General features: G+C 40.9%; 1 protein-coding gene across 1 annotated transcript; it reads right to left on the minus strand.

Annotated features, from left to right (window-relative positions):
• Positions 1–2,950: 2,950 nt before the first annotated feature.
• On the minus strand, positions 2,951–11,285 carry CDX4 (caudal type homeobox 4). Its single transcript, XM_049873324.1, has 3 exons — positions 10,784–11,285; positions 4,950–5,095; positions 2,951–3,157 (listed from the first exon to the last, which is right to left on the minus strand). The coding sequence occupies exons 1-3, from the start codon at positions 11,283–11,285 to the stop codon at positions 2,951–2,953; spliced, it is 855 nt and encodes a 284-aa protein (XP_049729281.1).
• Positions 11,286–14,814: the final 3,529 nt, after the last annotated feature.

The following is a 14,814-nucleotide window of genomic DNA, read 5'->3' on the forward strand; positions in this document are numbered from 1 at the left end:
GCCATAAAGGTGTGGGGTGTGTGTGTTTTTCTCAGGTTTCAGAGAAAGACTCAACATGTCTTTTTCAATGAAGTGCCTATAATGTTTTATTAGGAACAAAAGTTTCACACTGTGGCTCTGTTTGCAGGCTCTGGAGAATCAGAATATATACATATGTATTCCTACTTCTTTGTTGTTATTGGGGTTACAACCTATATACGTATGTATGTAGGAGCCCTGGTGGCATTGTGGTTAAGAGCTCCGCTGCTAACCAAAAAGTCAGCAGTTCAAATTCACCAGCTGCTCCTTGGAAACTCTGTGGGGCAGTTCTACTCTGTCCTATAGGGTCACTATGAGTCGGAATCGACTCAACGGCGACGGGTTTGGTTTTATATATATATATATATATATATATATATATATATATATATATATATATATATATATATATATATATAATGGAAATATCTCTTCTTAGTGGAAAAAAAGTTTACTGTAGGCAACAGCAACTCCTGGGAAAATGCAACTGCTATAGCAAAAGGTATACCTTTGGGGTAGTGAATGTTAGAGATAAGGACACTAAGTTCTGAGTATACGTAGACAAGGATGCTCAGAACTTAGCTTCCTCAACTTTAACACCCCTCCCTCCACTAGATTTGAAGGACCCATTTTAATGCTGGTTTTCTATGTTCAGCACTCAGGATGGCCTGTCAGACAGTCAGCATGCTATGTATCCCACTCCATATTTACTGGAGGCAATGAGGTGTGCTGGAATATGTCCTGACCTGGGAATCAAGAAACCCTTCCACAGTGCCTGTCACAGAATAAAAATCAAACCAAATCCATTGCCATTTATTCTGACTCATAGTGACCCTGTATGACAGAGTAGAACTGCCCCATATGGTTTCCAAGGAGCAGCTGGCAGATTCGAACTGCTGACCTTTTGGTTGGCAGCCAAGCTCTTAACCACTGTGCCACCAGCACTCCTGTCACAGAATAAGCACTCAATAATATTTACTGAATTGAATCTGTGGATCTGAGTTCTAGTCCTACCTAGGTTTTGCCACTAATTTACCAAAAAGTCAGTAACTTTCTGAAGAGAAAGGGAATTTAAATTTATCTAGTCTACCCTATCACTATCCCCCAATATCTAAACCTAGGCTAAAAGAAGGTAGTTGGTTTCCCAAAGATACTTATGCCCCTTTAGTCTCTAGTTCCTTAAACTACAAAATGAGGATAACATTCCTAGCCTATCTCAAAGGGTATTGGGCTAAATGATGTAGCAGGTATGAAAGTACATTGAAAAATATAAAAAATGTCTCACACAATAAGGCATTATCAGGGTTATTACTAGAAGCCCCAAATCCACTGACTGGGAGGATAAGTAACCTGGGAAACAAAGGCTGCATTCCTATGTGGTAATTACTCACTGGTTGGTATTTAGGGAGTTGTGTGCAACTTCAATAGCATAATCAAATAAATAGGGTGGTAGTGTTCTGAGTTTGCCCCATCACTAGAGACTAAAGAAGATCATTCTTATGTAGCTAGGAGTTCTTGTCAGTATTACGATTGCTTTGCTGTATGTCTTTGGAAAGTGACCTAATTGGTTGACACCTCAGCTTCCCTATCAGTAAAATGGAGTCATTGATACCTTCCTAATTAATGTGTTGTGAAGATACAGGAAGAAATAATTCCAAGAGGATGTTAAAAGATGGAAAGATTTTTCCCTTAAATCTTTTCAGAACTAAATGAGGTACCCTCGGGAGAGGAATAGAAAGTAAACCCTCTTTCTGATATTTTCATAAGCAGACAGAGGATAAATTTCTTACCCCCAACCCAAATACAGGTAATAGTTGTGCTCAAAATTCTAATTTTCTTAAGAACTAAGAGGATACATCGTGAAAAGGAAAGTTGTGCTCTGATTGCTTTCATATTTTAATCGATCTTTCCTTTAAACCATCAAAATTTAAAAAGATTCTGAGCCCAGTCTTTGGCCACTTTTATATGCAAGCAGTATACTGAACTAACACCAAAATCTCCAGGCAATCCGACTCACTGCAATCCCTTTCTTTAGCCAAGTTGTGTGGTTGTAACCTGTGAACTGTAGCTCCTTGGGCCACACTGCATTGACATTACATGATGTGGGGAAAGTGGATAGGCTGAAAGGTGATGGCAGGGAGGGTCTTTGTGCTTATGTAAATCAGACTGACACTGACCTATACAAGTAATGGGAGTGGAAAGGCAGAAGATGAGAGGCTTTATTCTGTTTGTGGGAGATCTGCTTTTCTAATAACTCAACCAAGTGACCTGAATTGTCCTAGGCTGATTTCATTATTTTGGCAAGATTTGGAATTGACGCTGCAGGTTAGAATCTATAAGATGATTGATAAAAGACAAATATGATTGAGGGACAAAACTGGTCTTTTTTATTTGTTATTTTTATTATCCAGTGACAATAGATTCAGAGTCTTCTCCTGATGATTTCGTAAGCATTTATTTTGTTATGAAAAACACTTGACAAAATGTAACTAGAGAGACATAAATATTTTCTTACCATCTCCCCATCGTCCAAAGATAGCATAAAAGAACACACACAGCATCAAATAACAGAAGCACAAATATATATTACACAAATGTACCTCCTGGCAGAACTGTCTTTTACAATCTGTTCACAAGCACATTTGTGAAATTATGAACAGAGCTTGTGATTCTAGCTTTTATTTAAATAGTTTACCATCAACCTTTCTGAGTGACTGACATATAGCATAGCATATAACAGGAGTTTATTTTTTTTGGATAATTTCTAAGAGTAAGAGTCCCCTGAATTATCTTCAATCCATTACCCAACCACTTGTTCTGAATACTGCCTTACAAGGGATTTACACCCTACCACAACTCTCCTGCTGATATCTTAGAGATGAAAAAGACACCACTAAAGAAAGGGCACTTTCCATTTCTCTTTGCCTCTCTTTCATTCAGAGACTATGACCTGTTTTATCTCGATAGGCTGAAATCCATGGACAGCAGATGGGGTGGTGAAAAAAGTGTTAGGCAGTTCCCTAGGACTGATGGACCCAGAGTCACTTTTCACTGAGCCTCCACTGTTCCCAAACTGAGAGATTTTCTTCTTGATCATCTTCCTCTCCTTGGCTCTGCGATTTTGAAACCAGATTTTCACCTGAAATACAATATGGCGTTGGATTTACTAGGGCAACATACCAGATGCAGTTGATGTAGTTATTACTGATATTGTACAGGGACTTTAACATTTACAAATCCCCTTTACATGTATCACTTCATTTGAACCTCACAATGACATCGTGAAGTATACCAATTTAACAGATTTTTTTTTTAAAAACTGAGGCTCAGGTTGATGGACATTTGGGTTATTTCCAGCCATTGGCTATAATCGATAAAGCTATGACCATTCATGTAAAAGTAAAAAAAAAAAAAAAACTGAGGCTCAGAGAGGGTAAGCACCTTGCATGAGATGGGACTGAGATTAAGTCCAGGGCTTCACACGCTGAATGCAGTGCTCTTTATATTACACTACACCCACTACCTCTGTTGCGTTGTTAGAAAGAAAAAATAATAGAATGACAGATGCTGAAGAGTGGTGATGAGAGAAGAATGGAGGGATTTATATTGCAAAGGCGATTATGATTAGTCATTAAGAAGAACTTCCTAATAGTAAGGTAAGGAGCCCTGGTGGCACAGTGGTTAAGTGCTCAGCTGCTAACTGAAAGGTTGGTGGTTCGAATGCACCAGCCAGTCTGCAGGAGAAAGATGTGACATTTGGCTCCATAAAGATTCAAATACCAAACTAATTGCCTTTGAGTCAATTCTGACTCAGAGTCACCCTATAGGACAGAGGAAAACTGTTGGAAACCCTGTGGGGCAGTTCTACTCTGTCATATAGTGTCACTATGAGTTGGAATAGACTCAATGACAAACAACAACAACGATACTAAGATTAATGAAAAATAGAACTGGGTGAGCAAGAGTGATGAAACGCTTTTTATCTCTTGCTGGAGATAAAGATTAAAGTGACACCAATGTGCATTTATACCTGGTTGAATTGCAAGCTGCTTCGGTTGAGGCAATACATTAATAAACCTTAAACTCTAGAATTCTATGATTCCAGGATTACTCCTAGACTTAAGTTAAAGGATATCAGGAAGTTATCTAACGTCAAAGTCTCAATGAATGGAAACCATTGATCCTTGTCATGATTTAACATACATTGAGTACCTACAGTAAACTCAATTTGGGACCGGCATCATATGATCATGTAGGTGGCAGAAATTTAAATTTCCTACATCGACTCGACAGCACTGGGTTGGGTACCCTGAATGAAGGAAATCCTGGTGGCTTAGCAGCTAAGAGCTACGGGTACTAACCAAAAGGTCAGCAGTTCAAATCCACCAGGCACTTCTTGGAAACTCTATGGGGCAGTTCTACTCTGTCCTATACAGTCACTATGAGTTGGAATTGACTCAATGGCAATGGGTTTGGTGTTTTTTTTTTTACCCTGAATGACAGAAAAAAACTTGGTTCAGATAGCAGCAGTGGTGTTCAGTTAGTGAATGGGATTTGTGTTCTGTAGTTTGACTGGTATGAACTAGAGAATTGCCTTGTTTGCCAAATCATCACTTCACACATTGGTTGTGACTATTTGAGGAACCAGATCAAGGTTTTGATTTGATGGATTGATTCTACTGGAGTTGTAATCTCCCTCCACCTCCTATGCCCCAGCCCATTACTTCTACACCCACATGGTGCACATTACATTCAAACCCGCCAACCAATGAGACTAACCTGGGAGATCCAGTAGGCTGAATGTGGGCTTTGGGAAAACTTGGAGAGTGTTTCTTTTGTATGCTTACAACTACTCCTTCTTACAGGCTCCCCTAAAACCTCAGCCTTTTTAAATGACTATGTAGGACATATCAGATATGCTTCTGGTGTACCTGTCTCTCAGAAAGGCCCAGGTTGACTGCCAGCTCTGATTTCCTCTGGATGGTGATATATCTATTGCAGTGGAATTCCTTTTCCAGCTCCAGCCTTTGATGATCTGTGTAAACAACACGATACTTTTCTTTTGTCCTGGTTTTGCCTATCAGGGGAGAAAGCAATGTATTTAATCTTATTCTGCTTCTTCGGACATTGTTTTGGTTGAAGGAATCATAGTCACTTTTCCCATCCTCATCTCTTACTTTAAAATAAAGTAAGTACATTTTTTAGTCAAACATGTCATAAGTACATTTCTCCGTTAAATAATTTTTCATGTGTGGCTCTGATATATATTTATAAACATGAAACCAATATCCCTCTAATGTTTTTTTCTAAAATGGTCAGTCAAATCACAATGACTCCACTATTGACCTACTGTTATACCAAAACATTTTAAAGTAAACAGTTAACCTACGATTTTTACTCCCTTCCCACTCATATGAGAACATTGGCAATAGTTTTAACATCCATTATACATATACTTTCCTTTACATTTTATGTAGTCTGTTCATTCATACTGTTTCCTATTAAACTTCTTATGTACCCTTTTGAATTATGCAGACCATATCTTATCCTCATTTTACAGATAAGAAACCTGAGGTTCAGTGTAGGTAAGTGACTTTGTGTTAATAAGCTGAGGAGTGGACCCAAAACACATACCAGTTGACTACCAATATAAAAAAAAAAACAGTGTGCTAAATGTCATCCCCGGTTTAAACATGCTAGAAAGCGTAAGACTGGCCCAAATGTGGCAAGCTATTCTGTGATCTTGACATTAATAGTTACATATACATCCCAGAGATAATTTCATTTAAATGATTTAAAAAGAAAACATTTATCACTTTGCAAGTTCTGTTCTGTTCTATATACCCTATTACCTATTAGAAAATGTAGTTTAATTTTTAGTGTGTGTCTTAAATAAATTTTATTCTCAAGTGAATAGTGAAAGGGGGAAGGAGAGGGAATGTTGACTTAAGCAGAATAAAGTGAGTATTCCATGCCCTTTGAAAGGATATCCAAACATTTGCTTTGTGTTACAATATTTAACTAATTTCTCATGCCCTTTTTCAAATACAGTCTTATTCTTTCTGTCAAATTTTCTAAAGGCGATTAGGAAGTTTCCCTTTCTCTTAAATTTCTCTAACCCCCTCCAGGCTCTTCCTCCTCTTCTCTATGGCTTTTGGTAAACTTCTTCTGATCTTTCCTCGTTGTTTTTGATGTGAGGTTTTGGGGGGCGATCTGTAGGACAAAGACTTCTTTAAAGTAGTTCCCTAAACTCCATTGAGGTGTTAAGATGCAGCACAAGCCTAACAAAGGAGCTACACTACATCAGATCCCTGAACCCTCTTTACATTCAGGAACACCAGCCAATTGGTTTGGAATTTACAAGCCCTAAACAAATGTCAGACACCCTTTCATCTCCAGGAAAGAAAGAAAAGGGACATGAATGTAGAAACAAATTCTAGATGAGAGATATGCCTTAGCTTTAAATTAAATGACTGAATAACATAGACTAATGAACTAGACAAAACTTTTCCTCCTGAGAATTGAAAATAATGAGCCCCAGTCAATTAACTTGCCTCAAAGACCCAAATTTTGGGCAGATTTTCTGAATACAAACAGAAATCCAGGAAACCAGCAATCTGGCTTTGGGTATGTTACAAAGACAGAATGTATATTTGGGGTCAAATGAAAACTTTGTGGTTTAATTTATTTCCAGAACCTCAAATCTTGGGGTCAAACTGTATTTTTAAAGAGATGTTTCCTAAAACCCTTCTTAAACCCAACGTGGCTGAGTGTTTAAATTATAACTTAAGGGAGAGGTTAAAATTCAACTTTTGTGTTTCTGTGTTTCCTTCCCTTTGATAATCTGTAAATATAACTAGACTTTGGTCCTTCCCCACCCCCATTGGTCATAAATTCCCCTCTTGCAGTTTCTTCTAAGGACCATAAAGTCAAGACCAGGCCTCTTTATTTGCCATGAAATCCTCACCCTTTCCGGCAATATAACCTCTGAAGAAAGGAGGGTTGAGGAAGAGCCTGGCTGCATATCAAAGCCACACAAAGTGTTAAAAAAAGGTCTGTTGCCTCATTCTGACAGATAAGACCTCAAACCCCAAAAAGATGTAGCTTAGGCAAAAATATTGACTGTACAGTTTACAAAGAGAAATGAATTCACATTTCGTGGTGCTCTTCTTGTGGTCCTCCCCCGAACTATCTCTACCCCCACCCCCTTTCCCTCCCCTTCTGCTTAAATGAGGAGACCAGATTGGATGGGGTTTGGAAAATTTCTGGTAGAACATAATGTTCATATACCTATACCCCAGCATTGCTTTTATTGTTCAAGCTATTCTCTTCTTCCAGGGAATATGACATTTCTGAGGGTGATAGACATCCCTAAAACTTCAACTTATTGAAATGACTATATGGGACATATTAGATGGACTTCTGGTATACCTATCTCTTAGACTACTGGACCACTATTGTGAGTTAATTTAGGAAAATAACAAAGCCTAAGACAGATATATATTAAAGGGCCGTTCCCATCCTCTGTGGCAGGGATTTCATTGCCCACCCCCTAAAAGAGCCAAGCAAACCTCTCTGGCTCAAAATGAATGGAATCCTTGCCATTACCCAGGAGACAGTATCCCCACAGAGTCTGCAAAAAAAAAAATGTATTTGATGACTTATTATCACCCTATGGTGCTCACTTGAGAGACTGGCTGAGAAGGTACTGTTAAAAAAAAAAAAAAAAACTGTTAAGCAGAAAAAAAAAGCAGAAAAGCACCCTCCAAAACTAGGGGTTACGATGATAATGACAATAGGGGTAAAGATGAAGAATTTTCTCTATAAGGAGTACTGTGCAATTGACCCTACCATGATGTTTTTCATCTCAAGGTAATCCTTCATTGCTTTTAGCTAAAAAATGCATCAAAACTTATTTTAAAATTTGTTAAAGGAAATGATCAAAACCAAAGAAGACAATGATAAGCCTCAAGAACTATTGTGAAGTGTCCTAATTGAATAAAGACTTTTAAGCATAACTTCCTCAGCATTTTGTCCAGCGGCTTAATCAGAATTAATCAAAATCAAATCCTCTTTCCCTCTTTGCCACCCCTAACAAGAAAACCTCTCTCCCAGCTCTGCTTAGGTTACCACCTTGCCAATACTCATCCGGGGTCAAAACTCCAGATTAAAAAAAAGAAAAAAGAAAAAATAATACCTATTTGTAATGCACTGAAAAGAAATGAACTGAGAATATGTAAAATATGACAATACTATTTTTTCACACAGCCTTTTCTGTATAATCTTCTAAATGAGGTGTGTATTAGAATAGACCACGTAGGCAACTGAATGGGAATAAAAACATCTCCCTTTTTAATCAGATTGCCTAAGGGACAGTAATTTACTCTATGTAAATTTGATTTTCATTAGAAAATCAAATGCTATAATGGTCACTGTGACATGTTTTCTGATTGTCTCCTAATATGTATACATTTTTCTTTAACCTAAGGCTATTTGAAACATTATTCAGCAATGGAAAGAGCTTTTGCAGTTCATCTGTGTTCCTCTGAGCCATAAACCATGTGTTGTCCCAAAATACTACAGAGCAATGTGGAAAATTTAAGAGGATACAATGCATTTATTTATTTAATGAATATTTGTTTAACACATACTATGTGCTAAGCATACAAATGCATGCATTTTGGTCAGGAGTGGTCCACTGAGATGGTCAGCTTAATTTTTATCTTGTGGGGTTCATAGTCTGAGTTGTGCATTTTTCTGGGAGGAGAGACCATATTTTATCATATTCTGAAATTGTTGCTAAATATGCACCTTGGGCTACAAGAATATAACAAGGGGGTCATTTAATTTATAAGACTTATTAAAATAAAAAAATTGAATTAAATAAAGCCTCATCTATAAGATAGGCTGCCAGGAGTCAAGAGTGTCTTTCTCATAGAAGTTGGAGAAAGTATCTTGTGAATATGGCATGGTAAAGCCAGGTTTGAGGGCTTAGCTAATGATGAAGAGCCTCCAGGCTAAGGAGCCTCCTCCTAAAATCCTCCTGGCACCTAGAGACAGACTCCAGCTTATCAAAGCAAATGCAAATGGAATACTTAAGCAGAGAAATATGTCATATTTTCCCTCCTAACCAGAAAATTTGTGGCCCAAGATTTCTTTCATTTTTTTCTTTTTTCTCTCTTCCAAACAACATACCTGTGACTTTTCTCTTTCAGAATGTTTCAAAACATAATCCTGGACTGGGAGCAGCTACTTTTCTGGCATTTATGTTGTTTGCTGATTGTTAGGGCTTAGTGAATGGATGTTATTTACAGACCCTAAGATTAGATGTAATAACAGGTCTGGGAGTGCCCCACCCTAACCTTATTTTCTATCCTACTTAGCTGGCCTACTCATCCATATTTCAAAAAAGAAAAATGCATATTTACTCCAAAAACTCTTTAAAACCAAGGATTTAAGCTCCGCTTTTAACCAGGATTGCTACCCTAGTAATGTCTTAATCAACCAGAACTGCCTTCTCCTGGCCAAGTCCTCCTAACGGTTAAGGTTAGCCCCTTCCCACCCTCCACCCTCTGTTTTTTTTTTTTAAAAAAAAAAAGTTGCTTTTTTTAGAGGGGGATAAAAATGCAGAACTGTGAACAGAAGCATAATCATTGCAGAAGAATTCTATTTAAATGTCATTTCCTCCCCAGAGGGATGAAAGGATGGAGTCAAATTTTGCTAATATTTTCTAATGATGGGGAGCAACAAGTTGGAATAATAAGAATGTGGTAAAAGAACAAATCCAGCTGGAAACAAACACTCCTCCCCTCCCCCACCACCACCATCCAAGGTTAAAGCCCATCTCCCACTCCTCCACCCTTGGCTTCCAAGAGCCACCCACCGACTTGCTGGAAGGAGCTCAAGGGTTGGCTGGGATGGATGGGCCTTCCTGAGCACTGTCTAAGCACTCCTGCCTGGGCAGTAATGAAGGATTTAACTACTTGTTAGTGTCCGAGTTGATATTCCTGCAGCTCATTGGATGTTTAAAATTGAGTAGTGTATTATGTCCCAGCGCAGCTCTGGAGCCTTCTCACTGGCCTCAGTGATTCCACTGGGGGAAAGGACATTGGAAAAAAGCAATGGGTTTGAGGTAAACTCTCCTCTGTCAACTTTGTGGGTGAAGGAAGCTGGCACTTTGGGTTGAGAGATTAGATGAAGCTCCTTTGCCTTCAAGTCCTTCGTGGTTGAACTGGAGCGTTGATGCTAGCCAAGCACCGTGCACCTAAGTTTAGTATTTCCAGCTTTTGGGGAATGTTGGCTCACACAGATGGGGAAGGGTTTGAAAACGGAAAGCATGAACACCAGTAAACACTTTGAGCATAGAGACGTCATGGCAGTTTTCTTGCCTCATTCTCCTGTTGAGTCTGTTTTTCCGTCTGGGAAATTACAGGGACCTATCCTGATCCTTGTAGCTCAACACGCCCATTGTCCAAGCGCTACCTCCCTTGACTGATCAAGGAATGACTAAAACCACACCCCTAGGGTTGATTTAGTTCCAAATGCTGAATTGAGATGGCTTTGGACTGAGATTCACTCAAGGTAGCTCACTAATGGGCAGAGGTGGAATGGGAAGGGCGGCGCGGGAATCCAGCCTCACAAGGGCCTCTTCAGCTAAGCCGTCCAGGGAGAAACCTAGGTAGGAGTAGGAGGACTGGCAGACCAAGGAAAGTGGAGGAGAAAGGAAGGAAGGAAAGGTGTGCAGGCCTTGGAATCTATTACTCACCGGTCACCTGCACGGTCTTGCGCATCCAGGCATAAGGGCTGTGTCGGTTCCTCCTGGGGGAACTGGTGTCAGCGGTCCCCGCGTCAATGGGGACCAGTGTCCGGTCGGCTGGGGCTGGCAGGCTGACGCCGCTGTTTCCGCCACCCGCTGGGCCCAGGTTGCAGTACTCAGGCAGGCCGAAAGCGGCTGGGCTAGGGGTCAAGTCGTTCGTGGGCACAGAGCCTATTGTATTGGACGGCCCAGAGTACACGTTCCAGTCTTCCCGGGGGAGACTGAATGGTGAGCCCCAGGCTTCTAGCGACGGCCCTTGGAGATCCATATTGGACATGTGGGGATACCCCGTGTAGTGCACATAGGCAGGGACCGCCCCGAAGTTGGGAGCTGGCAGCGGACTCCCACTGCCCCCAGTGCCATCCCCGTCAGCACTGCCATCTCCCCGAGGGCTCCTGAGTGTGCCCGGGTACATGCCCACTTCTTTCTCCAAAAGATTGCTTCCGTACATGATGCCTTGGGTGGGAGGAAGGAGCTCCCTAAGCCATCCTGATATCCCTGCAAGGCCCGGTCCCAACTTCCAGAAAGCAGCAGCGAATCCGTCAGTCCGTAGCTGTGCTGCAAGCTCCTCTGCTTCCCTCCGACTGCTCCATCCCACGTTTCCTACCCTGAAGGCTTCCAGGTGACTGGTAACCCTGTATAGATGGGCCACCAATAGCTGGGCTGACGTCAAGGGGCTCCATGCCTTTACATAACATTTGCATTCAAATGAAGGGCCATTCCACTTTCACAGGGACTTATTCAAGCTATGCTCCCTCTCCCTGAGCTTGCTGGCCTGTCTATCTCATCTTTCTTGCTTCTTTTTATCTAGTACACATAGCACCAGTCCTGTGCTTTTGGAGAAGGGAGCTTCTTCAGGAGTTTCTGGCCAACTCTCTCCAAAGCAATGTGGGGACCTGCAGACGCAGGGCCAAGTCCTGTTCTCTGCCATTGCATCCTTCTCAGGGTCCTCTACCCTCTTCCTGATCTTCCCGACCCAGTCGGCCTCTGCAGTCTCTTCTCTGCCCACATTCCCTGGCAGTACACATACTTGGCACTTGCCCATGATGCCACTGAAAAAGGTTTTCCTTTCTCCTCACTGCTCCCTGCCCCAGAATTCATTCCAGCACTATATATTGAGTGTCTACAGTGTGCCAGGGACTGTTGTAGACAAAGGGGATACAACAGTGGATAAGAAACAAAAATTCCTGCTCTGCCCTGCTAAGGTTACATTCCAGGATGCATTAATTGGATGTTTTACAAATAGCACGAATTTAAGAAAGATGAAGAGGGTAGGTTATGAATAAAGGAAGTAGGGAGGGAGAAGAACAAGTGGATAGTGGACTCTCCCATTTTTCCTGTTGGTTCACTAGTCTCAGGGGCCTCTTTCTGCTAGATATGACTTCTGGTCCAAAGCCAGTGCCCCAAGGGGCCAGAACTCCTGCAGTCTCAAATCCAGAGCAGCTGCAGCTTCCAACTTGCTTTCGGACTTGAGATTTTCTTTGTAAAGCCCCAATTGTTGAAAAAGGCATGGGCTTGCCAGTATATGCCAATGAACTCAAGAGCTTACCTCAAGTAACCAGGTCACCTCCTGAGCATATACCCACCATCACCCTCCCAGCAGGCTGCTGAATGTGCTCTTCTACAAAGTCCAACCCAACTCAGCACCTCCACTTTGCTAATCCCTCTCTAGCTTTGGGAAAGTCACTTCACCTCTGCAAGTTTCAGGATTTCTTTCCTGTGTGAACTAGGGATCTAAACAATATCTACATCACAAGGCAGGATTTACTGAGATAATGTTTGCAAACTGCTTAACTTAGTGTTTGATAAACAGGACTAAACCACTGTATTTATTAATTCATTCAACAAATACATATTGTTCTGTGCATGGAAACATCAGTAGTGAACAAAACAGATGAAGCTCCTGATCTTATCAAGGTTATATTTTAGTGGAGACAAGCACTAACAAGTAATTAAATTATGTGTCAGACTGTGATCAATGCTGTGAAGAAAAAGAAAAGAGGGAAAGAGGATAGGGAATGATGGGGAGTGTTAAACTTTTAAATGAGGTGGTCTTGGAGGGCCTTAATGAGAAACAGCAACTGAGTAAAAATCTGAAAGAGGCAAGGGTGTGAGCTATGAGGAGAGAGGATCCACGCAGAGCGAACGAGTGAGAAGAGAATGCCTGTCTTGGAGAAACAATGAGTAAGACAGTGTGGCTGAAGAGTAGATGAGGTTCAAAAGCAAAGGGGCAGGAGGCCACTGGAAAGGTTCTAGCTTTTTCTCTAAGTGAGGTGGGGCTTTGAAGGTTTTGAGCAGAAGTGACATGATTTAAGTCTAAAAGGATCACTCTGGCTGTTGGATTAAGAATAGGCTTTAAGAGGTCAAAATAGAATCAGGCAGACCAATTAAAAGACTATTATAATGCAGTTGAGATGTTATGGGGACTCCTCTGTGGTAGTGGCACTGGGGGGAGCATGGCTGGAATCTAGGAATATTTTAAAGCCTGCTTCAGAGAAGAAGCAGGAGAAGGAAAAGAAGTAATTGGGCAGCAAAGACTAATTAAAGGCTGACGCTGGGGATAAGGGACTGAGGGGCACAAGAAGTAAAATAACTATAAAAACCCAAACCAAACCCATTACTATTGAGTCGATTCCGACTCATAGCCACCCTATAGGACAGTGTAGAACTGCCCCATAGGGTTTCCAAGGATTGAATGGTGAATTCAAACTGATGACTTTTTAGTTAACAGTTGCAATCTTAACCACTGTGCCACCAGGGCACCAAAAACTATAAGAAAAAAAAATATCGGCACTTTTAAAAACATGATCTCAAGCTTCACGACAGCCCCGTAAGTTATTTATTATTGTATTCATTTTAAAGGTGAAGAAACTGAGGCTCAGAGAGGTAACATGACTATTTAAATGCACACAGCTGGTCTGTGGTGAAGTTGGTTCCAAACCTGCGCCACACTGACTGCAAAGTACATGTTTTTAAATTGATACTAGGCTAAACATACAACTTCAGGGATTGGGCCTGAGCTTGGCTGCTTTTTCCTTTCTCTGCTCAGACTCCCAGACCTAGCATTCAAAACTCTTTACAACATGGCTCTGATTGTTGTTGTTGTTGTGCTTAGGTGCCATTGAGTCAGTTCCAACTCATAGCAACGTATGTACAACAAAACGAAACACTGCCAGGTCCTGCATCATCCTCACAGTCCTTACTGTGTTTGAGCTCGTTGTTGCAGCCACTGTGTCAGTCTATCTTGTCCAGCGTTTTCCTCTCTTTCACTGACCCTTCACCTTACCAAGCATGATATCATTCTCCAGGGACTGGTCCCTCCTGATAACTTGTCCAAAGTACTTGAGATGAAGTCTCACCATCCTTGCTTCCAAAGAGCCCTCTAGCTGTGCTTCTTCCAAGGGAGATTTGTTTGTTCTTCTGGCAGTCCATGGTATATTCAATATTCTTCACCAGCATCATGATTCAAAGGCATCAATTCTTCTTTGATCTTCCTTATTCATCGTCCAGCTTTCTCATGCACATGAAAACCAAAACCAAGCCAACCCAACCCATTGCCATCGAGTCAATTCCGACTCATAGCGACACTAAAGGACAGGGTAGAACTGCCGAAATCGTTTTCAAGAAGCATCTGGTAGATTTGAACTGCTGACCTTTTGGTTGGCAGCCATAGCTTTTAACCACTATGCTACCAGGGTTTCCATGCATATGAGGCGATTGAAAATATCATGGCTTGGGTCAGGCACACCTTAGTCCTCAAAGTGACATCTTTGCTTTTCAACACTTTAAAGAGGTCTTTTGCAGCAGATTTGTCCAATGAAATATGTAATTTGATTTTTTTGAAGGAATATTTATTGGTTATCTAACATGTCATTTTATGCCACTGCAGCTAAAGCAAAACCACCTGTTCAGTGGGTAAAAAGGACTTGCTTTCTCTGTATACAGTTCAGTGTAATTAAAAAATACTGTAATTATAATTC

The sequence above is a fragment of the Elephas maximus genome, chromosome X (genome assembly GCF_024166365.1).
Source record: "Elephas maximus indicus isolate mEleMax1 chromosome X, mEleMax1 primary haplotype, whole genome shotgun sequence".
NCBI lineage: Eukaryota > Metazoa > Chordata > Mammalia > Proboscidea > Elephantidae > Elephas > Elephas maximus.